We start from the raw sequence: 18,989 nt of genomic DNA, 5'->3' as shown, positions 1-18,989 counted from the left end.
GCATAATGTTGCGAAAGTATCAATATTGTTTAGGCGGTCGCGTTATTTCAAGCAGCGGCCGGCGTTCGGTTACTGTGTAAAAGTCGTATCTTCGCGCGTTTTCAAATCGACTACGGGCTCTTAATATAAAAAAGGATCCTAAAAAAGTTATTGTGGTCATACGACCGATGTTTATACAAACATTGAACCTATGGGTAGAAAACTTAAGGTGTTTGATTATGTCGTGGTTAAGATAATGTTTATGGAATAATAACGGAACGGTAAAGTATGTACAAACATGACTTTTATAATTTTAGTAGGCTACTACTAGTGCGCCACGACAGTTCCAAGCGCGTGAGATACGTAGACTATTAGGTAGACTCGAGTTCATAAACATGTAGGTACCTATACTTTTTATACAAAAATGACAATTGATTCCGTCTTCTTCTTACTGTATCAATTAAAGCGGGAAGGATAGTGTAACCCATGCGCGAGATACTGTGTATTTAGAAAGAAAGAAAAAAAGAAAGAAAAAACATTTATTTGACGCCACAACATAGTACATAAAAAAGAAAAGCATGCAGACAAAAAACATTTGGACGCCAAAAAGGATCCCCACTCAGCATAGTGCCGCGGCAAACCGTGGCGCTGGTTTTCTGTGGGGACCTGGCTTAATCTAAAAAAATAATTGATTTCTTTTTTTTTGTAGGTGTAAGGAAAAAAACTCGGCACCAATTTTTTGTTATTTATGCAAAAATACTTAATAATATTTTTCAAATGTCATAAATGTAAACAGCTAGGTACGTAAAGTAGCACTTTTTGAGTAAGTAATTGTATTAAAAATCGATTTACCTACTTAATGAAACACCTATGCTCGAAATATTAAATAAAAAACCTTATGAATCTTATGTCGCGAATATCGCGAATCGGCTAATAGCTGCCAACGTCATGGAGTAGATGGCGCTCGTAGTCACGTTTAAGTGAAATAACCGCTTCTAGGTTGTTGTGATTTTTAAGGGTAAAACAAGAGGATATACGCGCGAACGACAGTAAGAAAAGGAGGTTGTGTGCGAACAAAGCTACGGCAAGAGTGATATTTGCTTTAGGATCTATTCAAGGAGTTTCTAATGGTGTTATTAGAATAATGAGGTGTCTATTGTAGATTGTGACTAACATTCATTGTGATATCAGTATTCAGAGTGTCAACAGTGATCCGAGGGAATTGTTCATGGCTAATGTAAGTGAAGTTCAATCATAATTATACGAAGGGTTTCGTCCCAAGATATTAGTAATTTAGAATTATAGAACACATTGTAGTTATGAGAAAGTGTAACCACTCATCATATGAACTTAAGGTAAACTTAGTGTGCGGAAAGGGGTCGCTATAAGGGGAGGTTGGAGGCGACTATGAAGCCCAAGTAACCAGATGGATAATCAGGTTTAACTCATGTTATACGTAGGTAACAAAGTAGGACACCAGCAATGAATTATCGTCATCTCACTAACGTCCAGGCCTCGTATAGGTATGCAGTATGTTTACATATCGTTTTTCCAGTATCAGTAAAGGCATCAGCTCATTCAGTAAAGGCATCAGCTCATTCGATAGGTTAATAAGTATAGTGAGCTTGACGACATGGTGGAGCATGCTGGGAATTTTTATGCACTCACTGTTATCATCATCAAATGTAACGTATGTTTCTCTCTAACAGATGAAAAGTCAATTTTCTTACGCATGCACAGTCAACAATACTATTAGCTTAGCACCTTTGCATACAAATTTCTATGCAGGGGGTAGTTTTTCTCTGCAGCTGACTGTAGAATTAAAGTGCTAAATTTTTTGGCTTGTTCAGTTCAATTTAATGTTTTATTTCAGGCATGAAGCCCATAATATTTATGTAATCCTTTTCTTGCAAAAAGGCGTTAAGCAGGCGATAATGTTAGTAGTTAACCGGAACACATAGGCAATTAAGTACCTACATTTTATTAAACATTCTTGCTCTTTGATCTTTGGTATACAAGAGATTGCAAATGTCAGTAGGTATAAAAAAATATAGTTTTTAAAAAGTAAGTACCTAACAAAATACAAACACTTTCTTGGTATATTATTTAAATGCAAAATACAGTGAAACCTGGAAAACTGAGATTTCAAGGGATCTGCGAATTAGTCTCACTTTAACAGGTATTCCACTTACACAGTTTTCTCAGATATCCAGGTTGAAGAAAAAAATGTGTCTCATTTAAAGATGGTCTCAAAAATACAGGTTGGTTCAGTAATACCTGGAGGTGAGATAATTAAATGAAACAACCGTTTTTTGTAAATATTAAACAAACAGATGTAATCTTTAGATATAGGTAATCACAAAAAGGTAACAAATCAACAAAAATAATCAAGTTTCCGTTTGTTGTACACAGAAGCGAATCACTCAAAGAAATCTGTCATTTTAGTTTGTCTTTGGGAACCATCAGCACTAAGATGTTTTCAATGCAATAAATTATATCAAATATATACTTATTTCATCGCGTGGCTAGCCACTCAAAATCGGATATTGACTGTTGTATTTCACGTATTGATGAAGGCTTAAGGCTTCGTTTCGGCATATTACAAATATGTACTCATCTCATTATGCACAATAAGCCAAAGTCCGAAATTTGCGAGTAGACTGAGAACGAAACGGAAATTTATTTTCGTCCTACATAAGTCTCAGTAAAAGAGGTTAAAACCACTCACTGTCTCAGTTATAGAGGTAATTTTGACGAAAAAATCGACAGGACCGCCCAGGTCCCACTTATTCCGGTTTCACGTAGTTTCAAAAATTCTATTTGAAATACAAAATACTAAAATGCTATCTTTAATCTTTGAAAACAATATTAATCAATCAGTTCTATAGAGTGCAAATTTGAAGTTGATTCCTCGTGGTAAGCAGTAGGATAGAATTTCAAGTTATGGTTTTGAAGTTATAAACTTTTAAAAGCATTAATTTATATTTTTAACGTTTTACAGCCAGTATTTGTTACTGGTTGATTTGATAAAAATGTTTGTTTCACCAGGGCAGCAGTTTGTTCTTAACTCACGTGCCTTGAAACCCTAGCAGCGCTCAGGATTCCACTTATTCAACCACTTGTTACGCTCGTGGTCATGTGCGACATTATTATGCAGATTCAACATTTCTATGTTATAAGAATGAGAGTGGCAAAGATTGTCACATCAGAAAAGATCATCTACATACCTACTAAAAGGTATCAGGAAGCATTCGTAATTAGACATGGTGAACGACCCTGTTATGGGCGTGGCATCAGGTTTGGTATGTTTACCATGAATCCTGTAAGACAGGTGTACATCATCAGTTTTTAAGCAATAACTTGGTAATATTTCACCTTCAACACGAGCCATGGAACAGCTCAAATCTCACATTTCATTATGTTGAAACCAGTTACTATTAAAGCAGTAGAAACTTTACACTTAATCAGCAATAATTCAATATAAACGGAAATATCAAAGAAAAAGTGAAGAAGCCCTCCAATGGCAATATTTGATAAAAGCAACTTGATTTTTCCCAAAGTTGTGAATAATCAAATTTTTCTCATATGATTGGCACCGCGCGTTACCATACCTGCTCATATTACCTAACAAATTTAAGTTGAAAAGGAAGAAATTTAGGTGTTTATTATGGTCATGTTCACACGAACATGGTTTAATTTTCATATTTATGATTGATTATGTAATTGACAAGTTTCTTTGCTTGTTTAGATTTCTTTGACAAAATCCTGCACTAAATGTTTATCATTTACGACTTTTGAATTAAAATTTGCTGGTCGATTTGTGAACCAGCATGAATCCTTTCAAACAGCGACTTTATCACCTGAGCTACAAGATTCAAATTATGCAGTTGATCAACAATTTAACCTTACTAATTACATCTGTTTAGAAATAGGGTTCCTAGTGACAATTATGACTTCTATGACCTTGCAACTTTATTTGTGACGTTGCAGGAATTAAGATCTTCATATTAAAATAATAAGAATCACTATCTCACATTCATTGTTCTGTGTAGCCAAATAGTTAATAGTATCCAATTTAAAGTTTATTTATCATGCGGGTAGTTGATATTATGACTTGGCAACTGTTGTTGCTTAGCTGGCAAACCAGTTTAGGTCTGACCTCAGATCTGGTATATTTTCTATTACTTCGGGATCTAGTTAAATTGGTGATATACAATATTTTGTGAATTAGATCGCCTAATCATGATGTTCTGTGCCAAGTTCATTCTTACCGGATTGCATGCTTTTCTATAACATGCATTGCTTGCATAATACCCGCTTCATCCAAATTATCAGCTCAGCCCTGATTTAACTAGTCGTGCGCGCAAGTGTGGTGAATTCAAAAACAAAATAAATATATTGCGCGTCTTTATATGAGACGAACGTATCATGTTTAATGTGTTAGGTATAGGAACTAGATTCAACAATATATCGTTCCTTATACTTATATGATCCGTACCTACATATTCTTTTAGAAAGAAACAAAATTTGTTTTATGTACAAATATTTATGTTTAAAACAATACAGTACAAATAAACTTCATTAAACTATGGTACACAACAGGCGGTCTTATCGTTAAAGAGCGATATCTTCCAGACAAACAAACCGGGCTATTATAATTGTATCTTTTGCGCATCCATATTTTCACTGAGCTAAACTCAGAACCATTTAGTTTAATTCGAAATTCGAATTTTACCCTTTCACCTCGTTTGAAGGACTAGAACAACTCATATCATAAGAGATGTTAATATGGAATTTCATGCCTCGATGTTGTTTGTTGTTACAGTTGTAATTGTACCTAACGAGTTGGTTTCTTAGAAGTTGGTATCATTTAGTTGTAGTAACCTGTAATGTGCCTGAGTAAAAATGCAGAAGCCAATTGAAATCAGATTACAATTTGATGTCATATGTACAATGCACATGGCTACCCAAACTCAAAGGACCAGAACCATCACTGGGACTCAATCAGAATCGCGCAGCCATTCCGACTAATGGCACCAGCAAACTGCCAAAAATGGATTTAACAGTAGTAACATAGGTACTCAATTGGCATGCATGATATTTCTGCTCTGAAAGAATAAATGGTTGAAGCATGACGCACTAATTATTTTTAAATAATATTCACTTTATGGATTGCGTTTAATCAGCGTTACATTAAGGTTCCAAAAGGTTTTCTCTTGATGTAGCACAGCACAGTATCTCGATTTATTCCCAATTAACATTCCAATCTAGAGATTGTTATAAGAGAATCAGTAATATCAACTTGGATAAAACAGTAAATGACAAAGGCAAATCTGTGGTATAAATAAGCGACCGCTAATATGTTTGCAGCGAAGCAATACACTTTACCCTAAGGTATAATGACTTCCCATTATTATTGAACCATTGATTCTTGATTCTTAGTATGGAAAGTCCATAGATTAGCGATTAGATAAAGATTAACTAAACTTCTGAATTGTGTAAAATGGAAATGAAAATATTTATTGATAACAATTGTTACATGTTGTTGTTGTTGTTGTATGTACCTATGTACATGCGATGACCCAAACGTAAAGGGTTAAAAATGCTAAACTAAATAATTATTGAGAAGGTTTCAAATGGAAGGCATACTGATTGAATGGGCTAGTGATTTCTATATTATCTGCTAAATGATTTAGATACTTCTAAGTACACAATACATACTTTAATCTAATTTAAGGTGGTAGATATTTGTTAAATGAATTGCGAGTAATACATAAATGAATTAATGTCGCCTACCCAATCGAGTATACTTGTCGTAGATGTACATAGGAGTATACGAACCTATATAGGTATTCATAATAATTAAAGAGACGGTAGCAAGACCATGGTGGAAAAGTTTCTGAATTAGAGAGGAAATTCTCAAGTATTCGGTTATTTTAATAAACGGGATAACAGAAGGAATTCAGATAGTATTTATTTAATCGTATGGCATGTTATACATTGAGGCCAATCACAGTGTAGCCTTGAGGGTGCCAAGCCAAGCAACCAAGTCAGGTGTCAGGGTGTTCAGGTCCTCAGCAGGCTCAAGGCTCAGGCTGATTCTCAGCCTGTTCAGGCGGCGTCAGATTTTCCGTGGAAGCTCAAACCCTTATGGTTTTTTAGTCGGGTCAGATATATGACTTTGCCGAAGCAGACCATTCCGCTTTCCACCTATCCGAAATGTTAAAGCTGCTCAGGCTCTCAGCTGCAGCACAGGTTCAGATAGTACCTATGTTGTATAATATTATGTTTGGAAACATTAAAAAGGACCTTTAGTGAAATTAATCTAACTAAGTAAATATTATACATTATTATTAATTATTTTACTATGCAAAAGTCTCAGACCATTAAACCTATAAAAGTATTATGATGGTACCTACCACATTGCAAACTAATTAATATGATAACGTATTTTTAACAATGATAGTAATTATTGTCTCAGTCCGTGCAAGTAGTTCTGAAATTAAATAATGGCCTAATGACAAAGATACAAGAGTAATGTTTCAGAGTATTTACCTATGTCTTACGAAAAGGAACACTAGGTATTCGATGCATGTAAAGCGAATGGTGGGGGAAGCCGAAACGATCGCAGCGCTTGATGTGGCCAAAAATGACAAGTTTGCAAGCAGTGTCAATTCCCATACTTTTCAGTTAATTTGTTCACGTTTTTTGCTTAAAAATCATATTTACGATAAAAATGGGTCACGATAGCTGTTGTGTAGTAAACTGCAATAATACTAGAGCTAGACGAAACAGTAACAGTATATTTTCAACACTTAGCTAGAAATTAGCATTTTATCTATCTCAACACAGAGTTCTGCTTAGATGTCAATACAATAGTATGGCTAATACAGTATGTACCAACATTAGGTGATTGTAATATTAGTTATAATGCCTGTTATTGAAAACCAGTCAAAAGCATACTTTTGGCACGTAGGGTTGTCTGTCGTCTTTCACAACAGACATTGTGATGCAAGTGAACATTATTTTTAACATATAATGTTTCGATTTAAACCTGTGAAGAAGGGCTATAGGTAACTTCAATTAAGTATTAAACTTTTTATGTTATAGTAAAAGGAAGATAATATTTTAATCATGGGCCAAATAAGTATTGGCGTATGAACGTGACATCAACTGTTCGCTTGTTTATCAGATTTAATCAGATTGATATATAAAATGCAGGCTGGAGCTACACATAAATCAGGATCACAATTAAAATCAGATGTCATATTACTCATATTATAAGGAAGTGCGATATCCTTCTTCATTAATTTTAATATTATAATATTGCCCTAAAATATCGTATTGTTCAGGACGTGGTAATTGTTTTATGTACGACTACTACAGCAGCAATGATCACAAGACTGATTTATCAGTATTATTCGTTGCCGTATGTGTCACTGTGAACAGTTGGACACCTGTACTGTGTGGTTCTTCACCAGTGCTCTTTAAGCCGCTCTTTCTTGGGCTCGGTGTAGGTATGCTAGCCTGTAATGTGACTTTGTCTTTAATATTATCTGTTCGCCCAACGTGTGGCCATACGTCCATCCCTACGCTTCCTTGCCATGTGGCCAGTGATTATGAGCTTCTGCAGACTACATGGTCCTGTTTTGCCTCGATAGCCGCAGAAACTAAGTACGCGATGGGTACAAACAGTGGATAACCTCGGTTTGACGTTGAGTTCATCGAAAGTTGGTGCAATTGCACTTAGTGCGTTCAATCATTCATCGCCAGCACCACATCTCAAATGCATCTTTCCTATGATGGGTTTCAGTTTGTAATGGTCTAGGTTTCGGACATGTACTTACAGAAAGTACGAGAGAATAAGGCGTCCGCATTAGTCTTATCCTTGTTTTATGTTCTCTGTCGAGTCGTTTCACTGCAGAAATCAGAAATTATTTATATGCACTGATACAGTTTGGGGATGTTACAATACATTTGTTTTACAGTTCATGTATTTAGCTTGCATGCAAGCGTGCAAATTTAATATCAATAAAGTTACACACAATAAATCTAAATTAATATAAAATGTCAAATAGAAATACTTAATTGAAAAAGTTAACATAATGGGCATATCACAATACAATTGTATTACAATTATATAACTACTTATGACTAATTTGAATACTGCTGGTATTCGAGATACGACTGCCCATCCCAGCCATCTACAGCTTTGGCCATCTGAGCTCTTCTGGCCATGCTTTGGTCGCAGGCGCCATCGTCGCTTATTTAAAATCCCAAGTAAACCAACCTCAATTATCCTCAAGCCTCAAGAATAAAATAAAATTCTGGATCGACATTCATCAACTTCGTCTTATTTCTATTGATCCTAGGGTATGGATCTGGTCTGAATCCTGAGTATGGACTAATTACTGACATGCTTAATTTTTGAAGCAGAACCGCAAGTTATTTTCCACAGACACTTAACCTAATATAGTCATGTCATCTGCAAAACGGAGGTTATTGGTTAGCTGACCACCAACTCAGACATAGACACCACCCTCACAGCCTTCCTACTCATTATGTACACACCGATGTTAGTGAACAGTTGATCAACTATAAAAAGATAACGTGAGGTGGTCTCCTCATTTCGCTCATAACCCTGAACATTTTACTCCAGTTAAGGAAATCAAAAGCCTTTGCGAAGTCAATAAAGCACATGTCCATAAAGAGTATACAGACGCTGCGCCAAAATTGCCACACGTTGAGTATTTGCTACCGAGTTGTGATGTGAAAATTCGTGAATAAAGGAAACAAAGTGGATCAGTTTGATAGACACAGCAGTTAAAATACCGTAGTACGGGAAGTTGGCGATTATTACACTTAATTTAAGATCTGATCGATTACATCAATTAAGGAATAGGCATGTAAAGTCGTAATTAATAGGCACCTCGGATGTACAGTATATGTATTACTATTGCTATGCTGTTTCTACGGTCCTTAGCATGACTGATTATGTACACGGGGATGTAACGCAGTAAAAAAGAGTTGTTTACAGGTTTTGTAATTAATTAAAAATAATGTAGGTACTTAGTTTAAATTATTTGAGTGTAGCTTAGGTTAAATGCATTGATGGCTTTTAGACCTAATAGAGGCTGACGATTTGACTGTACCAACTTATTTAAACCAGATTATCTCACACCAGGCGAAAAATAAAAGCACCAGAAAATGATTAGAGAAATGAAAACCGCAGTTATTTTGGCCACAATAAATCAGAATGAACTGACATCACATCACTTGTTTTGGATTTGACAGTCCGAAATAACAGCCTGATTTGGCAAGTCGGTTGATAATCCTTAGCTTAGCTTAATAAAAAAAAAAAGAATGTGGCTCTTGTGAGTTGTAGATAGGTTCTATTTTACATTCTGATTTGTGATCATATGAGAATAGCGTGTTTCTTCCTTGGATTGGGAGGGCTACCGGATATTAAGTAGGTACACCCAGAGATGGATATGTCAATTACTTAGGTATAATAGATAAGCGAATAGATTAAAATACTTGACATAGTAGATTACTGCCAGTAGTATTCAGTAAAGAGAAGTGGGAACTTAGGTTACATACACTTCCCGGTCGGATAAGACGGTCGCATTTGTCTGTGTAATAACTATCAGTGCTTATAAAAACGTGGGTTCAGTTCGATCACGCGGTTGACGCGGTGTTTAATAAAGTTGCAGTTGTTTAATTATACACGCAAATTATGCTGGTCATTATGTTTACGTCTGCTGTAGTAAAAGTTGTGACACTTGAAGTAGTGAAATAAGATGTTAACGATATCATAAGAGCAAAGCAGCATATTACATCACAGATGGTAGTCATAGATAAAATATATCGCGAACGGAGTTCTCACAGTCTAACAACACCGATGATTGATATCAAATTGCGTGGCCACTCTCTGACATATTAGGTCGCATGACGCTGTATCTTTCTCGTGAACTAGATTGTAACTAAGGACTGCTCGAAGCAATCTGGAACAGAACGCGCTAGAGTGTGAGTAATACCATTGGTCATAGGTAGACCAGTAACGGATCAGAGATGACAAACCGCAGCCGTGATCCTACTCAGCTCAACTCAGACATCAATAAACGCTCACACCAATCTCAGAATTCTGCTTATAATCAGTTTAACACTATTAATGAATGCTCAAACCAGTCCCAGGATCATATTATTAATCAGCTCAGCACAAAACATTGATGAATGCTCAGACCAGTCCCAGTATCCTGTTATTAATCAGCTCAGCACAAACATTGATGAATGCTCAGACCAGTCTCAGGGATTCTTTATCAGCTCAGCAAAAATACAGATGAACAATCAGATCAGTCTCAGAAACGGCGTGCCTCAGCGCATTTCTACAACGTCATCAGAAATTATACGAAATCTCAGGCCATACCAATTCACAGCGCAAAAGCCGAGAGAGGCAGTTCGAGATTGAACGGCTAAAATACATTATAATTCACATTAGTGTTCTTATCATCAACTCAATCTTATTGGTGTTTCAATTATCATCTAATTGTTGATTTATTTACATGTTTGCCTATTGGCATCTAACTTCAATTAAAAGAGTAGCTTTTTCCTGCGGGGCGCGAGTGTCGCGAATATCGCGAATCGGCTAATAGCTGCCAACGTCATGGAGTAGATGGCGCTCGTAGTCACGTTTAAGTGAAATAACCGCTTTTAGGTTGTTGTGATTTTTAAGGGTAAAACAAGAGGGTATACGCGCGAACGACAGTAAGAAAAGGAGGTTGTGTGCGAACAAAGCTACGGCAAGAGTGATATTTGCTTTAGGATCTATTCAAGGAGTTTCTAATGGTGTTATTAGAATAATGAGGTGTCTATTGTAGATTGTGACTAACATTCATTGTGATATCAGTATTCAGAGTGTCAACAGTGATCCGAGGGCTATGTATGTATTCATGGCTAATGTAAGTGAAGTTCAATCATTTATTTATTTATTATTCAAATTAGTTACACAGCATTACAGTATTACTACTAAGGCACTGCGAACTACAAAACAAATAAAAATACAAAGATACAATTATACAATACAATTTAAGTATTTAAGATTTGGGCGACGACATAACAGCGTGGCTCCGTTGCGTCTCTGACTTGGTGTAGAATTCGGCAAGTTGCCCCGGAACCGCCGAAACACCACACATTTCGGCCAGAAGTCCGCGCTAGCGATGGTGTCCTGCAGCTGCCGCGGCACGCGCACCACAAATGAACTGAAGTGCACATAGTGACGCGACTGTAGCTGGTGCACCCTCAGCGTGTAGCCAGTCTTCCGGCGGATGTACTCCACCACCTCGTCGGCTTCGGCGGAGTAATGCAGTCGAGACACGTAGAGCGCCTTACTCGGTGTTGCAATCCGTAGACCGGAATTAACCGGCTCCGCAGTGCCACACAGAGTCTTACGGGGCGACCTGCTTGCCTTTCTCTTCCTTTCCACCAGTGTGAATCCCTCCTTATCCACATTGGCGCGGGAGGACTTCTCTAAAAGGGGAGCCCGTGATTTACACGCCTTAGAAGGCGCGTTGACCCGGTTAGCTGCGACAGACTGACCGGCGACGTCAGCATAAGCACGCTGACGTGACTTGGAGGAGACAGGAGGCGGTCGCACGCGCGGGGGGTGCGCGGGCGGTGTAGCGGCGCGTGCGACACTTTTTACAGTGTCAGCAGCACGTAAACTAACCGACTCGACACCAGTGTCAGGTCGATAATCGCTCTTGAAATTTGAAACCGCCGACCGAGTTGGAGCATTCCGCAAACATGTAATTTCGTCACGTAACTCGGCGATAGTGACTAGGCTAGCTTCAAACTTCATAATAACTTCGGCTAATCTTGTATTTAGTGCCACGATTTCCTTAAACAAGAGGCGAACGTCGAAATTATCCGGAGCACACAACGGAAGGATAGGGGCATCCGTCGCCACAAACTCCGGAATCCGATCCTTGTTTTCACTCAGGATTTTCTTTATGTCCTCAAGGGACTTCTCCCCGGCTTCGTCTCCTCTCCGGTGAGGTACATATGTGCCGATGATCCCAAGGGACTGGCACAAAACTCGCTTCGCTGCACAGATGTCTTCCACAGTGAAACTCGACGCACGCGAATTCATCTGGACAGCAGTCACCGCATCCATCGTTCCTTCCTGCACCAGCTTGTTTTTTAGTTGCAGGAAGGCGAGGAACTCATTCACGATGGGTTGAGTCTGTTCGGAGTCATTCATCGCGTAAATTTCCGAGCGGCGGCCGAGCCGCGCTAATTTCGCAATTAATAATTTAATTACATATCAATGCGTCTATGTCGCTGCGCGCATTATAACGAACTCATCATAATTATACGAAGGGTTTCGTCCCAAGATATTAGTAATTTAGAATTATAGAACACATTGTAGTTACGAGAAAGTGTAACCACTCATCATATGAACTTAAGGTAAACTTAGTGTGCGGAAAGGGGTCGCTATAAGGGGAGGTTGGAGGCGACTATGAAGCCCAAGTAACCAGATGGATAAATCAGGTTTAACTCATGTTATACGTAGGTAACAAAGTAGGACACCAGCAATGAATTATCGTCATCTCACTAACGTCCAGGCCTCGTATAGGTATGCAGTATGTTTACATATCGTTTTTCCAGTATCAGTAAAGGCATCAGCTCATTCAGTAAAGGCATCAGCTCATTCGATAGGTTAATAAGTATAGTGAGCTTGACGACATCTTATGATCATTTAAAATATATGTCGCAGGGTGACGACGGGTTACGTCGGCGCCATCGTTTACTGATTTTTGTGGCTTGAATTTGATGACAGTTTTTTTGAATAATATGATGCTTATATTTGGAGCTAATATAAATTTTTAGGCTCTAAAATATTATTGCACGGCCAAATTATAATATTATATGCCCAATGAAAGTTCCTGTTTAATATTTTAGTTGCCCGGTTAATAATAAGCCATTTCGTAAACGTGAGTCTTTCCACCCAAGTTTGTATTACAACCATTCCTACTTAATAAAGTTCCAATATAACGTAAGTGTAAAGAGCTTTATAAGCTAGTGTACCAGTCGCCATTTATCTCGGTTGCTGCTTGTATTAGGTTAGACGGAGTTGTTGAATAATGCGAGGATGACAATGATGGCACATCCAGTCTGTAATTCTGTATAGGTACCTACTTAGACACCTTCATTCATACCCTTGTACCTTACCTACAACACCCGCCGTAACTATATTTACTTACTTTTGAAACAGAGACAATTCACTTTCGAAGCTGCTCACAATAATAAGTGACGACATCAGATGACTAAGTAACTTAATTAATTTTCCCCAAAAATTCCTAATTTATTTTTAATACACCCGGTGACGGCGGTGACCCTCGTGCAACGAAGAGCAATCTCACGAGTCACGACATATGATTAATTAAAAGTCGGTCCAGCCGTGTTAGTAAGGAGAGAACATAGGGACAGATAAATACACAATGTAGGTAAAATCCATAACCCTCCTATTTTAGCTTTAGCGCATTTCGGTAAATTGTAGTATGAAACCAAGTTAACCCAGATTCTTTTCTGCATGTTAATATGTCGCGGCGAATGGTACATACTTACAAATACTTATAGTATTATAATGTTGGTTACTTTTTATGGGGCCCCCGTTTGATCATCTAATAATTTTATTTGTAAGTGCATTTTTTTAATTTATCACTTTCGTAAATGCAACGCATTTTCTAACTTTTTCTCGTCAATATATAAACAACATTCTAAAGGCACTATATAGCTACCGGGTGAAATTGAAAGAGGAATCTTGCATAAAACATCGCATAAATAATAGGTAGGAGTTTCTTAGGTACAATTAATGTGTTCACGTCCCCAAAATTTGGTGTGCTAATTTGCTATGGGTATTATGCCGGTTTATTTTAAATAATACGCCGACACAAATATGACAATACGTACATAATATAATTACAAACAGGTACCTAAAGAAAAGCATGGCTATTATTTGTGTTATACAAGCCAAGCGTTACTAGCTAGTTAGGTACATAATCAACTTTGTACGATTATTAAAGTGGGAATCATCAGGGTCAATAACTTTTTGTCTATTAGAAACTAGTTGTAGTTTGCAGTAAAGTTTAACAGACCGTCGTATAAATTGAATGTGCTTTATGATCTAATTAAACCTCAATTCTCGATGAGATTCCTTGGCATATTTCATCCGGTATTGTTTAATTTAGTAGTTCGAGCAACATACTAACACGTTTGTATTAGTTAGTACACACGTTAAAAATAAACGCGAACGTTAATTGATCAACATTGTAATATTCCATATTTGTTGCAATAATAAAGCGGTGTCTCCGCAGTTTATTGCTATTGGTTGAGTTGGCTCCACTCTATGAACGCGACCGTACATTTATTCTATCGTCTCACCTGTGTGTTGACTGAGTATACTGAGTACTTCCTCATTTGTGATTTCAGAAAAATCAGTGTCATTTGAGAAATCGGTATCCTTTAGCGATGACCCGCCAGATATGAACTCACCCATTCAACATTCGCCCCAACATTCAGGTATGCATAAAAATCGTAATAGTATATTCATAGATTCGGGTTGTCTGTAGCTTTAAAAAATGATATTTAATAAATAAACTGATTGTAAATCATGCAGCTCGGTATATTTGATCTTCGAACTTCCCTATACCCAATAGAAATTTGTGCCACCTTAAATCCTCGACGAAGGTAATGAGCATAATTACTTAGTAGCTATAGAACAGTTCAGTAAAGTTGAGAGTAATGGTTGTGGCGCACGCGGACGCTCATGCTCGCGGTCGCGGTTCGCGCCGCCGCTGCGACTCGTAGTGGTTGTGGTTGTGGCGCACGCGCACGCTCGTCGTGCTCGCGGTCGCAGCTCGCACCGCCGTCGCTGCGACTCGAAGCTTGGTGAACTGGTGCCTCTAACATTTCCGCCAACATCCATTTTTTGTATCGCAGTTACTCGGCCCTATAGTAATTAAAACACTAACAAAATAATTACTTCAATTTTAACATACCTAATAGTTTTAATGCCCCAGTCAGCCCTTTTTTGAATAAGCCATCAACTGTTGTCCAAATTATGTACAGTGTAAAAAAAAACCAACGAAAAACAAGTTTAATTGTACATTCCTTACGTATTTAAAGCCCGACTGATAATAATTCGATAAACAACTTTGTCATTGTCATTGTGCATTTAGTTTAGTAGTCATATTTTCGCTGTCATGAAGTTTTTTTTATTTGAATACCTAGTTACGTTAAATATCCTAACGTTTGTGAATATATGTATATTTGTATTCACGTTAAGGAACGTTGTCCACATTATTGAGTTCTTTAAGGTCCGATCTCCTTTGCTGTTAATCTATCTCTGTAGTCACTCATAGATAAGATCATAACCATGTTCATAATTCTTGTATTTGATTTCTTTCCGCTTACTTCTTTGCCATAACAAGCTGATACAAAGCCAACAAAACCGGCAATCAAGTCGTCGACATTGCCAAGGACCTCGTCACAAGGTAATTTTATATAATTAATTTTACTTAAGAGGCCTTCCATGTAGGTTTCTAGATTCACGATATACTTACTAAAAGTGTACTAGTCAATATTATATAAAATCAGACTAAAGTTGCCAAAGATAAGAAAGTAGAAAAACTTAGGTTCAGTATCAGCATGATTTTATCGCGCCGGTAGTCTATTCCAACTTTGTAAGCTCACTCCACATACAGGTTGGCTAGAAAATAAGTGCATTCCCGTTGCCAGGGAGGTTTCGGGATTATACTGAGCAACTTTATGGGACCACCCCGAAATCGCGAAAAGAAATTTGGCTGTTTCATATATTTTGGCTGGTCCATTTTCTATGGGAGGGTTATTTTTTTTCCACGATTTCGTGGTTGGTCCCATAGTAAAAGTTGCTCAGTATAATCCCAAAACCTCCCTGGCAACGGGAATGCGCCTATTTTTTAGCCACCCTGTATACAGTAAAAGTTAGCACCCCCCAGTGCATCTCCCGCGTACTGGTATGTACAGTCAGCAATAGTCAGCAACAGTCAGCTTAGCACCTTTGCATAAAAACTTCTATGCAGGGGGGGGGGTACCTTTTCTCTGCAGCTGACTGTACATTGCTGAGAGCAATTTGAATTGCGAGTGAGCTTACGAAGTCGCTGGCAAATACTGCCGCGGTAAACTAATAGTAAAGGTACTGCACTTTATATATATATAATTATATAGTTATAAATAAATAAATAAATATTTGGCGACATTCTTACACAGGTTGACCTAGCCCCTAACTAAGCAAAGCTTATACTATGGGTACTAGGCGACGATATACATACTTAAATAGATAAATACATACTTATATACATAGAAAACACCCATGACTCGGGAACAAATATCCGTGCTCATCACACAAATAAATGCCCTTACCGAGATTCGAACCCGGGACCATCGGTTTTGCAGGTAGGGCCACTACCCACTATTTAGGCCAGACAGGTCGTCAGGTATATATATAGGTATATATATATATAATTAGAGAGCAAAACTTAAAGATATTTATCGAATGAACTTACGATATAAATAGCTGAATTGCCTGATGTAGAATATAACTCTTAGCTTTACTTACACCACTACTCGAACAGGCTTTCAATTATATTAGTCAGTATGAAGGTTGATATATTTAGCTAAGCAGATAAATATTGCAGAGCGCGACCGTCTCAAGCCGGCGCCGCCGCCCAAGCCCGCCGGCCTGGTCGGCCAGCAGCTGGCGCTGGTGTCGCACAAGATATACACCATCAACGTCACGCCAGACTTTTTCAATGACATGCGCGTCTTGCAGAAGCAGAGCCGTGATTTGCGGATTGAGGTCTCTTAAAAAAATCAAGTTATTTATTTCTTTAAAGTGTATGTAATACAATAATGCCTTTGTTGATGTATATTGCATATGCGAATTCCAAATATATTGTCATGTATAGTTTCAACAGTATGCCTTCTTATTTGCTTTGCAGACTCGAAACTTACGACGTTCGACACTGTCGCATGCCATACAAATGAGGCAGCTGATGGCCGACACCATCGTGAAAATAGGCGCCCTCGCCGCGAGCTTCTATGAACGTGACACGGAATCGGTACACCAACGCTTTTAGATACTTTCCTACTCCGATAATTTACTATTTTTCTCTAATTAATTATGTCATGTAGGCAGATATACCACATAACCGTACTCAAATTACTGTTAATATTATTTAGCAACTCACGCGTGAAGAGGAAATCTACCGTCAAGATATGCTACTATTGGAAAACGACTTGTATGAACTGGAGGCTACTGTTGAACGTCTTCGCGGTCAAGCTGCTAACAGGTACAAATATAGTACAAGTATGTTCACAAAAACCAACACGGTTTATGTGATTGACAATTCATATAAAGCAAACATGTGCAACAAATGAGCAACAAATATCCCTTACTTTATTGCAAAATTACGTCCTGAAATGAAAAAAAGAAATATTCATAACTATCCGTCTGAGCCAAAATATTAGTAAATAGATAACAAAAATAATATAATCATGTTGATGTTACAGGGAGACCCGTGTCAACATGGCAGACATCGAACGCATTGCCATGGTACTATCCAAGAGCAGCAAAACTGTCGCCGACTGGAAACTCAAGTTTCCGATTCTACAAGATACGATGAAAGTTAAATTGGCTTCGGAGATGGAAAAGGTAGCAGTGAAATAGCAGAAATAGAAGTAGAGTAATAAAATACTCAAATCTTAATATAAGCTTTATTATTACACGCGTTACACCATGTTAATTGCAGGTGGTGCGCAAAGAAAAAATGCTAGAAGAGGAACCGGAACGTCTTGAACTAGCTTTACGTCGATGTAAAAAACTTACGGGGACATTAGTGACTCTAAAGAGGTAAATTGTATTGCATGTTTATTAATACATAGTAGAGTTTATAGAGCAATAATAATTTGGTAGTTAGTGCATAACCGTGCGGCTAGGTTCACACAGCGTTAATTTTTCCCGTATACCGTATACGGGATTTTATCAGGGGGTTGTCACTGCGCAGTTTAGGTATATTTGGCCGGCGCAACGCCCGGGCAAGTGTATGGCAGTGGCCTGCCGCTCGCGCAAAATTGAAAATACGCAATGGCTTCGAAACCTAAATCGCGATCTAATCTGTATAAAAGATAATGTTCTGTTTACGGATGTCTGAATAAACGGAAGAACAAGGAAGCAGAAAAAACATTTTTTTTTATTCCGGACTATATTGACCGACATATTTTCAAAGGAATAAGTACTTCTGTGGCATACCTACTTCCGTGAGAATCAGACATACTATCTCCGGCTAAAAATTTCATGTTTACGTTTGTAATTCCTACATATTTATCTTAAAAATAATAAATCAGTAGGTATAGGTACAAAAACTTGTCAAGTGACAACCCCGTGCCGACACTCGCAGCTCGGTCATAAAACTGCGGCGCGCAAAGAAGATTCACGGTTCGTGCGCGGTTATAAGTTTCAATTTTGCTTGCAGGCGGCGAGTGTAGGTATAATTTTGTACCTAAATCTGGCTTTTGTGAAGAAGTGAATTTTCTGTACGGTAGTACTATTAGTTATTCTGTGTTTCAAGTTAAATATCGCCGTCGCGCTGACGGGGGCGGTACCGCGTAGCGAGGGACTATCCCAGTGTGTGTGGTGCACGCACACAGATGCGCACGCATTTTGCGCTCCTCGCCGGCCTCCGCTCGCGCGGCGCGGCCCTCTACGCTATAGCTAAAACATTATTTTATAAAAACATACAAGATAACGGCTGTTAAATTAATCCAATTAAATATTTTTAAATATAAACAAAAATATTAAATTAGATTTGTGAGTATTTTAAAAGTAAAACTCCCTTATACCTTGACTTTAAACAAAGTATTTTACTTATAACTTACTTGGTTCGTATGAATTAGTGACATACATAATTAAA

The 18,989-nt window shown here is 37.9% G+C and overlaps 2 protein-coding genes across 10 annotated transcripts in view; one reads left to right on the top strand and one right to left on the bottom strand.

Annotated features, from left to right (window-relative positions):
* The window catches only part of LOC134753714 (uncharacterized), a 242,851-nt gene that overhangs the window by 178,628 nt on the left and 45,234 nt on the right, over positions 1-18,989 (bottom strand). The gene's annotated exons all lie outside the window — the stretch shown is intronic.
* The window catches only part of LOC134754154 (coiled-coil domain-containing protein AGAP005037), a 245,100-nt gene that overhangs the window by 193,824 nt on the left and 32,287 nt on the right, over positions 1-18,989 (top strand). For 7 of the 9 annotated variants that reach the window (XM_063690269.1, XM_063690268.1, XM_063690260.1 and 4 more), the window contains 7 exons: positions 14,470-14,559; positions 15,471-15,533; positions 16,716-16,876; positions 17,019-17,138; positions 17,260-17,369; positions 17,590-17,731; positions 17,829-17,929. In XM_063690269.1, the coding sequence (XP_063546339.1) occupies positions 14,470-14,559; positions 15,471-15,533; positions 16,716-16,876; positions 17,019-17,138; positions 17,260-17,369; positions 17,590-17,731; positions 17,829-17,929 (787 nt within the window). The remainder of the gene's footprint in view (positions 1-14,469; positions 14,560-15,470; positions 15,534-16,715; positions 16,877-17,018; positions 17,139-17,259; positions 17,370-17,589; positions 17,732-17,828; positions 17,930-18,989) is intronic. The other 2 variants (XM_063690264.1, XM_063690265.1) reach the window with 1 other exon arrangement.

Source organism: Cydia strobilella, chromosome Z (genome assembly GCF_947568885.1).
Source record: "Cydia strobilella chromosome Z, ilCydStro3.1, whole genome shotgun sequence".
Taxonomy (NCBI): Eukaryota; Metazoa; Arthropoda; class Insecta; order Lepidoptera; family Tortricidae; genus Cydia; species Cydia strobilella.
Note: the sequence above shows the minus strand (reverse complement) of the source record. Positions and strands in the feature narration are given on the sequence as shown.